Below are 14,877 nucleotides of genomic sequence, written 5' to 3' on the forward strand. Positions count from 1 at the left end.
AATTGTAACACATTTTATCACTTTTTTCGATGAAAAAAGTTGAATTTCGATCACAACAGTCTTGTTTTCACAAAAAAAACATAATATAAACATATATTTATTTTGCTGGCATTTTAAGTATTTTTCTAACATTTTATTGATTCTATTCGTATAATATGCGTAACATATGTTCTGAATTAGTTAGAATATGCGGATAAAAGTTTGATTATTTATCTAGCATCTTATTGTTTCCAACGACATTCTAAGATACAACATAATTTTTTTAAAAAAAATTGTAGCATTTTATTGATTTTAAACAAACAATTATATACTTACACTCAAAAATACTTCTGAGTTTTTCAAACAACTTAGGTGACAAATCGACGTAACAACAGCATAATAATGTATCATATGTTTTCTAACTTACATTATGTTAACCAAATTTTTTACATTTCTTTAGCATTTTCTTCATTATCCTGTATTACTTAAATTATGAGAAAACATTTGAAACATTTTTCTAGTATTTTCTTTATTCTTATTACACGCGATGTTTTTACATTTTTGTGGGCAGTTATTCAATCATTGAATTAATTTCAGTGATGCAACTTCTTATGGTTGTTACCTTAAATGGAAAATAACTAAGGCGGATGCATGAGGTCCAATGTTCGTCCACACCAGTCAAGAGTTTGAGGGTGGGGTTTAAGACTTCTGAAATGCTCCTGGTCATTACTCTATCAGTACTAAAAAAGCTAAATTTTTTATAAAGAATGATCGATATAGGGTGATTCTTGGCTGCAATGAAGATGAGTGTCCTTTCAATACTTTTTTAGCATTTTATTGATCCTAACAATATAATATGCGTTGTTAAGTTTTTTGCATAAATTTTCTTGCAGCATTTCTTTTATTTTTGCATAAATTTTGGTAACTCTACCAACATCTTCAAAACTCTAAAAAATCTATCATATTTTTCCAAACACAAATAAGTTGGATTTAACTGCAATAGAAGTATATAGATTTCCCGCAAACTTTTACAGTAAATTCTTTTCGATCGATGCTTTCATATAATTCAATGTTTATTTGTTATGTAAATGCACATGTTACCCGATCATGAAACAGATGTTAGTGAACAAAATTCTATGTTTTCTTATATGAATTATGAAATGGGGAATAACTAAGAAAGAGTCATGTGATCCCATTTCACCCATGTAGGCCAAACATTATATGGATATACTCAAAGCTAGTTGACTGCAGTTTTCAATTGAAGCCTAACCATCGAAAACCAATGAACTACAGCAGAGTAAGCCTAACCATCGAGATCCCTGGAAAGGAGAAACGAAATAAATTATATCTTTCAATTGAAGAAGACCACCTGGTGAAGAAAGAAAAACAAACTAAAAGAGAGAAGCTCAATCAGAAAACAAAACAACCCAGTCCTCAAAGAACACCACAAGTGCAAGTTCCTGAAAATGTATTCAATGTACTCACCCTTTATATATTTGCATAACTAACAGTCTCATAGACAAAAGTAAGGAAGTAACTTACATGAAAAAATAGAGGAAAAATTCTGCGAAATTTATGAAAAATCGGAAACCCCTAGGAGAAAACCAAATGCAATCTCCTTTACGTAAGTAAAATTCGAAGATTCCCGGAAAATCAATTGAATTTTGCATGCTTCCGTTTTTGTTTCTGTAACAAAAGGATAGAACTCCATAGAGAAAACTCTCTTCAAAGAAAATGTCTCCTATGAACTCCAGTGTCCTTAAATAGACCATCAAATAACACAAAAAAGACGGCGAAGTAAGAGAATCAAGTATTTTAAAATATGGCAAGCTAGAAACCAAAAGAATTTTAATGGTAATATCTTCCCAAGGGAAATGAGATGAACACAAACAGTTGGTTATGGATATCACAATTCTTAAAGTATAACATGGACAAAATGTTGTGTGGACTGCTCCATCTCTTATTTCGGATCAGATTATGGCTTGGTCGAACACTAAAGGAAAGAAGCAACTTATCAATCTTATTCCGAAAGCTATTATCTGGGCAACGTGAAAGGCGAGAAACGAAATAGTCCTTCTAGACAAAATTAGAACAGCAGAACATATCATTTTCTCTTCTAAATGTCTCATCTTCCATTGGAGCAGATCTTTTGTCGACTTAGTCTAAAATTGGGAGGCTTTTATGTTGTCTATGTAATTTCTAGCTGTTTTTGTTCTCTTTTTTGCCCCTTGGGGTTCTTGTATCTCCTTTTCCCCTCGGTTCTAATTCAATCAAATTATTCAAAAAAAAAACATGGGCAAAATGTCATTGGTCAAAATAGATAAAGTGATAAACCCTCGTAGAGAAGGATAAACAAACAATAGGGAAGAAGAATGTAGTACAACCTATGTGAAATTGGAAACCCCTCTTGAGTGCAAACCAAATCAGATCTCCTTGGAGTAAGCCCAGTTCAAAGTTGGCTATGAAAATCACAGGAGCAAGTTATTCCTCTACAGAAAAATGTCTAGCTAATAAATTTTTTTTTAGTTTTCTAGCTACAAAATTTCAGCCATACAAAATACTGGCCTTTCTTGGGTAGTTGACTCCTTTTCCCTAGGTTAACTTGTCTCAGCCCGAGTGCATACATGTTTTCTTGAGGCCATATATGAAAATGCCCCAAATTTGATACTTATGCCACATTTTCAAACAACAACCGAACTTGTATTGTCTATAAACAACCTTTTATACCATAAATCCTTATAAATAGTCAAGGATTCAACAATATCCAAGTTAACATACAAACATATCAATCAACCAACCAACAAAACCAACCATTACTTCTTTCTCACTGACAAGATCGAACTAAACGACATCACTGCCTATAAATAAAAGAATATTACATGCAAACACTCTTTTTGTTGCTGCCATCCTGAAAATACAACGCCGAAATCCCACATGTCTATAGAGCAAACAACCAGATAAAAGTTCATCCAGGGTAAGGCAGCAGCAACTATCTTTCCTCATCAAACACCTAGATATAGCAACCCGATGTCATATTGTTCTCTAAAGTTGCACACATTTTTTCTCGATCAAGATAAAGTCACCAAGAGGACGAATGAAAACAAACGGGTAGAAGTACTGAACATGTAAATCAGTCAATCAACCAATAAATTACTAATTTCTCGATCTAAACATTTCCGGCACTCAGAATAGTTCGACTTTCTTTTTCTGCATGTCCTGCTTCCATCTCGGTTGTTTATAGAATGCCTCTTTCGTCATCCCAAGTACCGTCTGGAACTCCTCATCAGACAAATAAGCCTGCAAAATTAAGAACAGAAAAGGAAAAGGAAGAAACCGATTAAACTTATCATAGGCTACCATCTAGTGCATTAGCTTGATAAAAGCAAGTGTTAAAACAAAAAAGCGAAAAAGAAATGTTGACGTAAAGATAACAGAAAATTATTATGACGTAATTGTGAAAATTAAGCATTTTTAGCACATTTCCAAGTATCTGGGACGAAACACACGTACCTCTCTCCGTTTGAAGTCAATTCCTCTAGCTGGGTTGGCTGATCTAGTCCTTAATTGATCATAACTGAATGGACCACTTCCGCTGCCATTTTCATCTGCCTGCGACTCTTGCTTCACCACATTTACTTCTGAGTCTTCTCCATTGCTTTCCGACATTGAACCTACTTCTACTGCGTCTGTTTCTTTTACTTCTTGCCAATCTACTTTAGAAACAGTATTCTCACTCTTCGGTCCATCTGCAAATACATAAAGATACAAGACTTTGTAAATTTAAAAAGTGTATTTAGTATACAAAATAGAGTAAGTTCTGATTCTACGCGAACATGTGTGAAAAAACTGAATTGAACTAGAGTGGCAAATTCTTGGCTGGTTTGAACTCTCTATCGAATGTCAGCCAAGAACTTTAAGAGATCACATCTTTCAATTGAAAAAAAATGAACTTTAAGAGATCGAACATCCACTTCATAGATAGTTTTCCTTTTTGGTTGGTGACAAGGAAATCATACAGATACTATTTTACAGACTCGTCTAAAACTTCTAACAAATAACTGACTGTAGTATCTTTTTTCAATACGTGAAGAATCAGATTTTTATGTCTGCCTTACCAGAATTGCTTGGTTCGGTGGTAGGACTTCTACTTGTTTTGGATGGTGAGGCATCAGACTGCTTCTTCTGTTCAGCAGTAAGAACTGTTGAGAGAGCCGCAATAGCGGCTGCTCTTTGTGATCCTCGGCTCGAAGAGGATGGCTTCGTAGCTGGAGCAGATTTGGACCCAGATGAGGGATTAAATGCAGAAGACAAGGCAGCTAAAGCTGAAGCTCTTTGAGTTTGTCCGCCATTTCTTGAACCATTAGATTTGGTCTGGCTCTGCAGTGACCAAGTAACAGTAAATCAAAATAAGCAAGCCCTCAAATTTCTTAAAATCCATTCTTATTGGGTTCACGTGATATTTTATGGTCAAAAAATAAAAGAAGAAATGTCATATAATTCGTTTGTTGAACCATTAGATTCAGATTATTCAGAATTTTAGAAAAATAAACACAACCTACATAACCAGTCTAAATCTTCATAGTCGATTCATCATCCCGTATGTAATCTTATGATTCCTCTAATGCCCCAAAAACTAATATTGGCGAGTTCAGTAACATAGATAAGGTGAGTTCAGAAATGGCAAAAACCAGGATATGACTTTACACATTAACTTTCTCCTTACCTTATTTATTAGATCATGCATATTTACTTACAAAGTATGGACCATTGCTAAACCTAGAGCTGTATAATACTACACACAACATGTACATACAAAATCTCATATTACAGCAACAGAAGACACATCGAATATAAGAGTGTCCAACACGTCTATCAAATAATGAATAACCATGTGATGCAGCTATATTTTTATATCATGTTATGTTCTGGCAGTTGAATAATGTCATAGAAGAAGGATTTACCCGTGAGGCATGTGATGATCCAAAGAGCCAAGCCAGTTTCTTTTCAAATGAATTTCCGTGAACCTGCAGTTTCATGGGAAAGGATTTTTAAAGAGAATACAAACAATGAAATGTTAGTGAAATGCGATGGTGACAACAGTTGGTGAAAACCCCAATAACACAACAATTCTGAAGTAGATCTTGGGGTTTCTATCCTCTATTTTCCTTTAGCTTTGCCTTTTAATGCATGAGCCGACTTTCTTTTTCAGTTAGTTCGGGCAAAGATGTAGAGACCACTGATGAGAAAAGGCTTGAGATTAACAAATAGAGAATTTTGCACATCTTAAACCTACAGTTGCTTTCGACGAATCCCATGAGAAGTATGTTGTGAAGAAGCATGGCTCATTCCCTTCTGTGACCTTGTATACTGTTACATCAGGAGACAACCCGTCCAGAGATACTGCCAGCTCTATATACATCTGAAACATTTAGATTCTACATGAGGTACATAACAGCAGTGATGTGACTAGCAAATCTTACTGCAAAGCAATAATACCTGCCCAATCTCAAATGCCTTTTGCTTTTCTTTGGAGTCGGCAGACTGACCAACCCAAACGAAAACCTCAGCATGTGTGTCTAGTATCAAGATATCCTCAGTCAACAGATCATCTTGAGAAAAGTTGTAAACTTCGGATACCTGCTTGAGGCAGAAAATGCATTAAGGATCAAGTCCAAAAGCACCTAAATTATAAGCATATGAAAGTTATACTTCAATACAAAATGCAAGGCGCACCTCAAACTTTTCTGTGAAGATCGAATCACCATGGAAGGAAGAAAAGCATTGCAGTGTAAAAAATAATCAGTTTCTTCCAGCGGATCCAATATATCGACTTAACAAAATATAGACATCCAAACTGCTTGTAGATTTGTCATGAGAAGACTACCAACCTTTATTGAATGAAAATGTGTATAGATGAGGATCTCTGACAATCTCTTGTGATTCATTTTTGCTTGTGTAACTTTGCTTCCCTCCTAATGCAGACCAGAATGCTGAGCTTTCAGTTCCCTCCTTTGTATGTTTTAAAGCAGCACCTGGCTGATTATCCCAAAATATTGAATTTATGATTAATTAAACATGACAAACTAGCTAAACTTATCAAAATTTACTGTGTGGTATTTCAAAGATCCTAAATCTTATAGCCACAGCCCACACCCTTTTAGATGTGAAGTATCTCTTTATGAGACTTGCTTTCCTTTCTTCACAGCTTATTATCAGAAAAAAAAAATGGGAATAAAGTAGACACCTAGTAAAGCATTGAAAATTGAGTAGCTGCATTTCTAAAAAAACGAAGCAATTTGTCTATGACGTCAAAATGTACGAGCAGATGACAACTCCAGAAGACATCACGAGTCATGACAAACTTCAGTACGTTTAATATTTTCTATAGTTTTAAGGATTAAGCTCCTGATTTGGATGATTATCAACACAAACTATTAATTACTCTTCAAAAGTTGGCTCAAGGTTACCTGGTACGCGGATCGCTCCGGTACGTGGTACGGGTACCGGTACGCGGAACGCTACCATGTGAGTATCGGGTACGCTAGGGGTATACTTCTCCGGTACGCCATTTTCGAGTTCAGTACGTTTTGGACTATTTTTCATAGACAATAAATACTCTCTATGATGCATTTATAATAGATACACCTACTCTTAGACATTTTTTCTCCATCAAACTTGCAATCTAACAAGCCAATTAAAAAAGTTCTTGTGGTTTAACTATCCAATCAGTGGAATTTATAGTTTTCTACAAAGATTTTAGGTTAATTAAGACTAAAAATTGCGGTACACTAATTGTGGGATACTGGATCGCGAACCCACCCAAAAAGGGTACGAAATTCGGGTACGGTGAATCGGGTACGCGGTACGTAGGGTGGAGGAGAGTATCTGGTAACCTTGAGTTGGCTTAGCGTTCCAATAGTAGTCCAAAAAAACATAGTGAATTTCATGAGATACTGTTGCGAAGCAAATTTAGCTAAGTGAAATACAATTTCTGAACACTTAGCATTTAAATTTGGATCCTAATACCCTGGAAGAAAGTATTTAAAAATGGTAAAACGTAGCAAAGCTTCACCAGCAATAAGACCTGAGTTGTATGACGAAGTGCAATACAAGATAAAAGAAGAAAAATCACAATCACAAACACAAAGATATAAAGGGCATACCTTCAGGAACTCTGCAACTTTTGCAGCTAATTGCTGCTGCTCGAAGGTACTCTGATTTCCATGCCACGTGAACATCAAAGACCCAGATTGTAATAGAAAACAGTCATCAGAGCTCAAGGATGTAGCCACCTGGACGAATGTAACAGTAACTATTAAATAAGTTAAGGAACCAGGGTCAGAATGACTTTGTTTCAATGAGTGATAATCCAGAAGAAAATACATACACAAAGTTTTGATTGGCAGATAAGTCATTTTATAAGAAAGTTGCAGTTTGCAACGGTCATAGGTATCATAACAGTCTGCAGAATGGAGCCTACATCACTGTTTTCGGTCTAAGTGCTTTATTGTTTGCTAAGATTTTACCTTGAAGACTGAACGTTTCTACATAACACACAGAAGACATAACCGGAAAATTATGTTTTGCGATTTAGCAAGTGATGTGTATGCATGTGTCAGGAGGCGCAAGACATTCATCGTGACATTCACCACATTGTATTGTGGTTAATCGTGATTGAACATAATATCAGCTTTTCCTATCCTTCCCTACACGGATTGAATACAACTATAAACAGAATGACCCCCCTTTATGATATATGAAAGGTTAACATGTAGAGGTTTCACATCCTTCGTTCATTTAGGAGATAATAGAACTTTAAACATAAATATAATTAGACAAGTTTCTATAAGTTTCCCTACCATATTTGAAACTAGTGAATTTAGAACAAAACAGCACTTTCCTCCTAAGCATATCGATGGTTAAGAGTACACCTTACTGAAACGTCACTAAAAATTTCTACGACTACCAAAATAGACTACCAAATAATTGGTTCTGTAAGAATACGGTGATGATTTTATGTTAATAGATGGACAACTGAAACATGTGCCTAGACCACATCAGAACTATTTAGATTATGTCTTGCACGTATAAATTATATTTATATAATTCATGCAAAAGCAACCAATAATGCCATAAAAACAGTATCAACGTTCATACCGCATCAACTTGCACAGTTTTATTGTTATGAATAGATGTTCCAGAAATCCGAATGAGTGCAACACCATCAGCAGTATAGCTTTCATCATTTACACCTTTGTTTTCTATAAACTTTCTATAACCTGAGCTTATCCCACCCTACATATAATGATATAAGTACAATCCAAAAAATACAAAATCTCTCAGTTTGAATACTTAAGAGGCTAACCAGTAATACTCGTTAACATTTAACAAAGAAAAGGTCAGTTTTTCTCGTTATGTGTAGTATGTACCTTAAGGACAACCATTGGCTGAAACAATGCAATGAACTGTGGTGGTTCTTTTCCTTGAAAGATGCGACCCTGTAAGAGACCCTCATAAACCCCAGTGCTAAAGAAGGCATTCCAGACTCTTAAAATGTGAATTGACATATACCTGAACTGGTCTTCCTTTAAATGAATTGGACATTGTAGTGGCCAATCGAGCAGCCATCATTTGGTCGTCCTGAATTAATGTGACAAAACCGATTTATTTGTTATTTTGAAGCAACTTATAATAACTAATTTGTCCCAACTATTCATACACAGAATCTGCTACAGTCAACCAATTATTGAGCAATGACAAGTGACAACTCTAGTTAACAAAAAATAAAAGCTTAATGGGTATGCCTCTCAACATGATTCTTCTTAGTATCCTGTAAGTTTAAGTTATATGTTACCTGAACACTATCCTTCCCTATCCAACATGACAGGAAGTAGTCCTCTTTCTTATCACCTGCATGGTATGTATAAAGAACAATGTAGCAATCCCCGCTGTAGAATCTACCAATCTCCTCCTTAGGAACTGGAGTCTTGGCACTTCCATTAATGCGCCATACCTGAAAAATGGAGTAAAAAAATATGCATACAACTTTCAAAATTATTCAAAAGCTTCCTTGAAAGAAAAACATGTGGACATAACAATGGGTAGGAACCTCAATTTTCCCCCCACTTTCAAGCAAAGGCGGAACTTCTTCGTTTGTAGGACCCTGTTTTGTAGCTCCTTTGGCACCAACTCCCTGCTGCTTCAGCAAAGCTAAAAGAAGCCCAAAATGTCTCGGTGTTAAAACTTCAAAGCACTTCTCCTCAAAATTTTGATTTATTGACAACTTATTGACTGAGAGAAGCGATTAATACCTGCTACTTTTCCTCTTCCATCCTCTGTACCAGAAGTTACTGTGCCTGTAGGCCATGACTCGAAATTGGACTTGAATGCATGTGTCTCATACCCTTGAATAACTCGAGTTATGCGAGTTGATCCTGGTCTGTTTTGGCCAGCAATAAATTCCTAACATAAAAAATACAGCGATAAGAGTCTGAATCCCTCACCACGTGATATGCATATGACAGCAACGCTCACCTCAGCAACCTTGCTTGCAGCTTTTCTATCGTCCACTTGTGTAATCCGACCAAACCAAACAAACACCTCAGCACCACAATCCAGTAAATAGCATTTGTTGTTCTCCAACATGCCTTTAGATAATGCATCTTCTACCAGTGCCACTTGACCTTCATTAATGCTACAGAAACCATTTATGCAAGTTAGCCCGTAGTGTTGAACAAATTATAAAATTCACTTAATAAAAAGATTTTGCTATGAACTCCCCAAGCGAACTCTAAGTCAAAAGTTAGGTCCAAGACCATACAGTAAAGAACCATTTGTTTTCTATTATGCATATAGGGATCAGGAAATAATAACATGGTTATTTTGAGTTTAATTATAACACGGTTGCGTTAAAATGTTCGACAGCCCTATACACATCTGTGCTACATCTTATGAGAATGATATCAACAAAGAAACATGCTCGTCATTCTACACCCACTAACTCTGTCAAGTCATTGGTTGAAAACTTTTAAACAAACGGCTCAGCATGCATTGAATCCTGAATCTAATATTCACAATACAACACTCTTTTTACATCAAGAAGGCAATCGAGCCGAGTCCTTCCGGTAAGTTTTCAAAGTTGTTCTTTTCATTATTGACCTAGCAAGAAATTTCTTCGTAACAAAATGAGTATCTTAGTTACAACTATTACAGACAAAGAATATATTAGCTAACTCTCTACCTAACAAGACAATGCAGCCACATAGCATGTAAGTCAGACCTAAACATTGAGTGACTTCATCTGTCAATGTATACTTATAATTATATGGCCAACACTGATATATTTAGATGTCAAATACTTCACTCGCTATCAATACAAATGTGAAAGAAGACATATACATCGTTCTGATAACACGTTAGGTGTAGAAAAAACCATCCTTTTAGTGGTTCATCAGAAGTACTGGACTCGTTATGACATTACTGCTTAACAGAAAAGTGATCTAACTCCTTAAAATTTCAAAGAACTTGATCCAATAATAATGACATAACTGAACAAACTTCCAGGTGAAAGGCCATTTTACACTATCCACGAACAAAGTAACTAAATCTTAAAACATACCTAAAAAGTTTTCCAGGAGTTCTCTCCAGAGTGACATCGTCATCACTTGCAACCTTTTTACCAATCGGTGCAAAACCTCCAAATGTGACCCAGAATTCACCCGAGTCTGACTCAGTTTGTAGCTTGCCATCATCTAGACAAGGATTAACATCTTGTTTTTACATATGAAACAACAGTAGCAAAATAAAATACAAAAATAGACAGCAAAAATAAGCCTTCTAAGATACATATTCTTTTAGGTTTTTTCTGGTTTGCCATGAAGTGGGTGCAAAAGTGAATGCAATTAAAAGATACAGTTTTCGTTGTCTAAGGTTGCTAAACTTTTCAGCTACACAGAAGTTTTTCAAATATGCTTCTGAACAGAACTCCAGTATATGAAATGATGAAAAGGGAGTTAAACTCCAGTCTCCTTGAGTTAGAGGAACAACAAGAAAGAGCAACTTTATGAAAATCCCCCAGATCTATTCTATGTCGACCCACCTGGAGAAACATGCTTGAATGCACAGGCTCACGTCTTACGAAAAAAATGAAGCCTTTGCTCGTAATGATGAAGTAAGATACATATGGAGATGGAGCCACAAAAACAGCAGCAACTCCAAAAATTTAAAAGGAAAATTTACCAATAATTGCAACTGCACACATTCCACCGTGGTACTTCTCCTTGAAATGCTGAATTACTTCTAAAGCTTTCCCTCTTTCTTGAATATTGGAGTTTGCACCATTAAACTGATAAATCTTATTCTCCGTATCTAGGATAAACACATCATCGTGATTCAATGAAGAGCGAGCGAAGGGAACCTGCATAATTACAGATACACATTCATACAATAGTTGGCACACGCCACTTTCAATTGTAAAACATTTTATATAAATTTGCGAAGCTAAAGATCTCTTACCTGCTTCAGTCTGACCACTCTTTTTCCTTTGCAAACATAAAGTCGTGTTTCAAACTTTTCTTCTTCAGGTTTCTTGAATCCTGAAGCAACACCGCCCTCCAACGGAATAATGCATGGCCTAAAGTATGACAAGAACTTGTCAGACTCATGGCCTTGAAGCTCTCTGTGCTGCACTGCACGCCCTCCAAGGACTGCATCAAGCTCAATTGTCTTGATTGCTGCTGTTCCAGCTTCATCCTGGAATCAGATGTCACAAATCAAGAAAGGGCAAATATGAGTGCAGGGACTAACTTTGTTGGGCATAAGATGGTAGGAGAAGCACACCTGACTGGTTTCTTTTCCCATCCAATAATGAATATCAAATAGATAAGCACCTCCCCTGCTGGTAGAAGTCTGCAGATGATATGTGTTTTACAGTAATAAGAAAACTTATATTACATAGAAAATCTCTATAACGAGCTCATAAAGAAACTGCAGGGGACAACTAAACCTTTAATGAAAAACATATGATAGTGAGCTATAAAATTGGAACTCAAACAAAAGAGTGCTGTAATCAACTTAAATTATGTGTGATAGTCGATAACATCAGTCCCATAAGTGACAGCTGAGAGCAATTGACACAATCACGATTATGATCCCAAGGCATCAAATAATATGGAGGTTCATTTGCAACCCTTAGAGGCATACTACCTATTATCAGTGTATTGAATAAGATTCTATGCAAAAGGTAACTATTGTATCGAGCTCCACTAAGCAAGTATTGCAAGTCCCACCACATGGCACCCTATCTAGACTTCTAGAAATTTTCGATGCCCTTATCAATTCTCAACTTTCTATAATTTTTTAAATCCATTGTTTTCAATTTGGCTATTGCATCAGCCTACGACATTAAATAACTGACAATCTCAAATGGCAGGCTTCAGGCGCTGCACATCCATGCTCGTGCCTTAACATTCTCATCTAGGGTGTAGTGTATTATCCAGTAAGACGTACAAATGCCTGAAGTGCGTATTCAGCTTAGTGAAACAAGAGGAAAGATGTCTCACCTAATATATCTATTGGAGTAAAAAAAAAAAAAAGATGCATATGCCATGACAGCATTATAATTATGATTACCAATACTCAGTCAATATACCAAAATGACAAGATAATGATTCCCTGAGAAAGAAAAATAAGAATAACGAAACCCGGTAGAGAAACTTGAATGCGAAACTAAATATTCAAGTACCTGCAACACAATGTATGAATCCCCTGTGTAAAATTTACCATGTTCAGACTTCGGCAATGGAACTGGCTCAAAGTTCTCGATCCTCCATATTTCAGTCCCTCTATAAAAAGTTAAGCACAAACAGGCAACTAACAGATTACCAGCTCAACAAAATTAAAATCAAACCACAAAAACATACGGAAACTCCTGCAGTGTATTCATAAAGAAGTATACCACAATATATATCGTTAAGTCAGAAAGAAAAGGAACTCAAATCTTTATCATTTTTTCCTTGAAAAAGATTCCAATCAAAGAAAGAAAAAGAAACGCAACAAGAGACCACCATAACTTCATTTATAAGAACGCAAAAGAAATGCTCAGCAGAAGGAAACATAACCCCCACATATATACTATTATCTTTCTTGGAAAGGATACAGTTTCTGACCCGCTCCCTGAAAGGCAGGATCGAGAGATTTCGTAGAGCTAGCCATTCTGTGGCAACCTTCTAATCAATTCCTTACAATATAAAAATTTGAATCTGGACCTGTTGTCTTATATCAATAAAAGATCAACAATAATAAGAAAAGAAATGTTAGACAAATAGAAAGAGCATAAATTTGATAACATTAAATCATGTGACACCAATAAAAACAATAATCAAGTAAGCGCGCCAATAATCTAAAGACTTTAAGCAACAGCAGGAAACAAATTAACCATCAAGCTCTCTTAAAATTCTAATTAACACAATTAGTCCTCAATCCCGAACCCTAACAGTCTAAATACTTTAAGCAAAATATATCAACCCGCCCCCTTGTTAAATACAGAAATGTTCAATCTATCTATCTAATACCAAAATAATATCATATCATGTTCCCAAATTACATAAGCAATATCACTTCTGATTTCACTAAAAACATAAAGAAAAACTCTTACAGGGATAAGAAGAGATCGAAATCTTTTAGAGAGAGAGAGAGAGAGAGAGAGATCAGGATCTAACGAAGGAGAGAAAATAAGCTTACAGTTCGTTGAAGCTATCTATGTAAAAGAAAAGCTAGGGCTTATCCTAATTATCCGGAACAAGAGAGGTTTTAGTTGATTTTCAGGGTTTTACAAAGTATAACAGTCAATCAAATTCAAAGATAACAATTAATATGTTAAAAAAAGAGTAACGTAAACACATAATAGAATTCCAGTAAGGGAATTGATCAATTAGAAGCAAAGATCAAGCATCAAATTAAGCCAAAATGATTAATTATCACAACAACAAAAAAAAATGAAAATTGCAGAAGAGATAAAGATAGAAAATCAAGTACAATTGAAGAATAAAGTAATCAAAATTACCTGATTACAATCTTCCTGTTCTAATTTGTTAGTATTAGGTGTGAGGAAGAGAAGTTGATGAAAGTGAGTGATAGAGAGAGAGAGAGATCTTAATGAGGAAGATGGAGAAGGGAAAGCCTGTTAGAGCTGGCAAAAGTGTACAAAGTGAGAGAGAAAAATATGCTTTTTCTCTTTCTCTCTCTACTTTCTCTCTCTACAAAAATCGAGTTTATTCTCTTGTGATTGGAAAGATGATTTATGAGAATTTGGGTACAAAAAAACAGAAATATCTTCGGACAAGAAATGACGGTCGAACCGGCCACCCGCTACCTCTACAAAAAAAACAAATAGATCGGAAGATTACTTATGGGCTATGGCCGCCCACCCTTTTTTTCTTTTTAGACTTTTGGAATTTTGGATTTATCCATTCTTTCATTCTTTCTAGTGACACAAAACCTTTTGATTATGGATCTACGTTTTACCATTTAGGCAAACACTAAAAGGATAAAACAAAATTTCTCACTTAAAATATCGAAGGAGAGAGAAGCTCTCGCGCGGAATATTTTCAATTTTCAGTTAGTTATGTTCTCCTTCCATTTCGGCAGTTATAAAACCGATTTTCTCGTTTTCTTTTTGATTTTGAGTCGGTATCTGGCGGTTCTCCGCCGATAAAATAGCTTTTTGCTCGATTTGGACTTTGTCAAAGTCTTAAATCCTCTCATTCGTCGCTCTCTAGGGGCTTTAATAGTCGAGATTCAGTCTCCTTTCTTGCGTTTATATTTCTTTCCTGTACTTTGTTTCATCATTCTATCATGGACACCACAGACAAACAATTTTTGCAACAATTTGAAGCATTA

General features: G+C 35.6%; 1 protein-coding gene across 3 annotated transcripts; it reads right to left on the bottom strand.

Moving 5' to 3' along the window:
- Positions 1 to 2,682: 2,682 nt before the first annotated feature.
- Positions 2,683 to 14,471, bottom strand: LOC147558781 (villin-2-like). Of its 3 annotated transcripts, none has more exons than XM_086660513.1 (23): positions 14,042 to 14,471; positions 13,136 to 13,244; positions 12,722 to 12,821; positions 11,818 to 11,886; positions 11,494 to 11,730; positions 11,218 to 11,395; positions 10,598 to 10,730; positions 9,514 to 9,673; positions 9,291 to 9,441; positions 9,089 to 9,189; positions 8,834 to 8,992; positions 8,551 to 8,619; positions 8,409 to 8,477; positions 8,137 to 8,274; positions 7,143 to 7,271; positions 5,868 to 6,015; positions 5,713 to 5,723; positions 5,476 to 5,616; positions 5,273 to 5,398; positions 4,941 to 5,003; positions 4,095 to 4,356; positions 3,490 to 3,725; positions 2,683 to 3,276 (listed from the first exon to the last, which is right to left on the bottom strand). In XM_086660513.1, exons 2-23 carry the CDS (start codon positions 13,189 to 13,191, stop codon positions 3,163 to 3,165), a joined length of 2,850 nt encoding a protein of 949 aa, XP_086516639.1. In that variant the 5' UTR covers positions 13,192 to 13,244; positions 14,042 to 14,471; the 3' UTR covers positions 2,683 to 3,162. The 3 variants fall into 3 exon arrangements, with proteins under 3 accessions (XP_086516639.1, XP_086516638.1, XP_086516640.1); XM_086660512.1 differs by having other exon boundaries at positions 13,136 to 13,251; positions 14,042 to 14,390; XM_086660514.1 differs by having other exon boundaries at positions 13,136 to 13,247; positions 14,042 to 14,115.
- Between the last annotated feature and the right edge of the window lie 406 nt (positions 14,472 to 14,877).

Source organism: Eschscholzia californica, unplaced genomic scaffold (assembly GCF_041429995.1).
Source record: "Eschscholzia californica isolate CP2 unplaced genomic scaffold, dmEscCali1.0.p SCAF_2, whole genome shotgun sequence".
NCBI classification, from domain to species: Eukaryota; Viridiplantae; Streptophyta; class Magnoliopsida; order Ranunculales; family Papaveraceae; genus Eschscholzia; species Eschscholzia californica.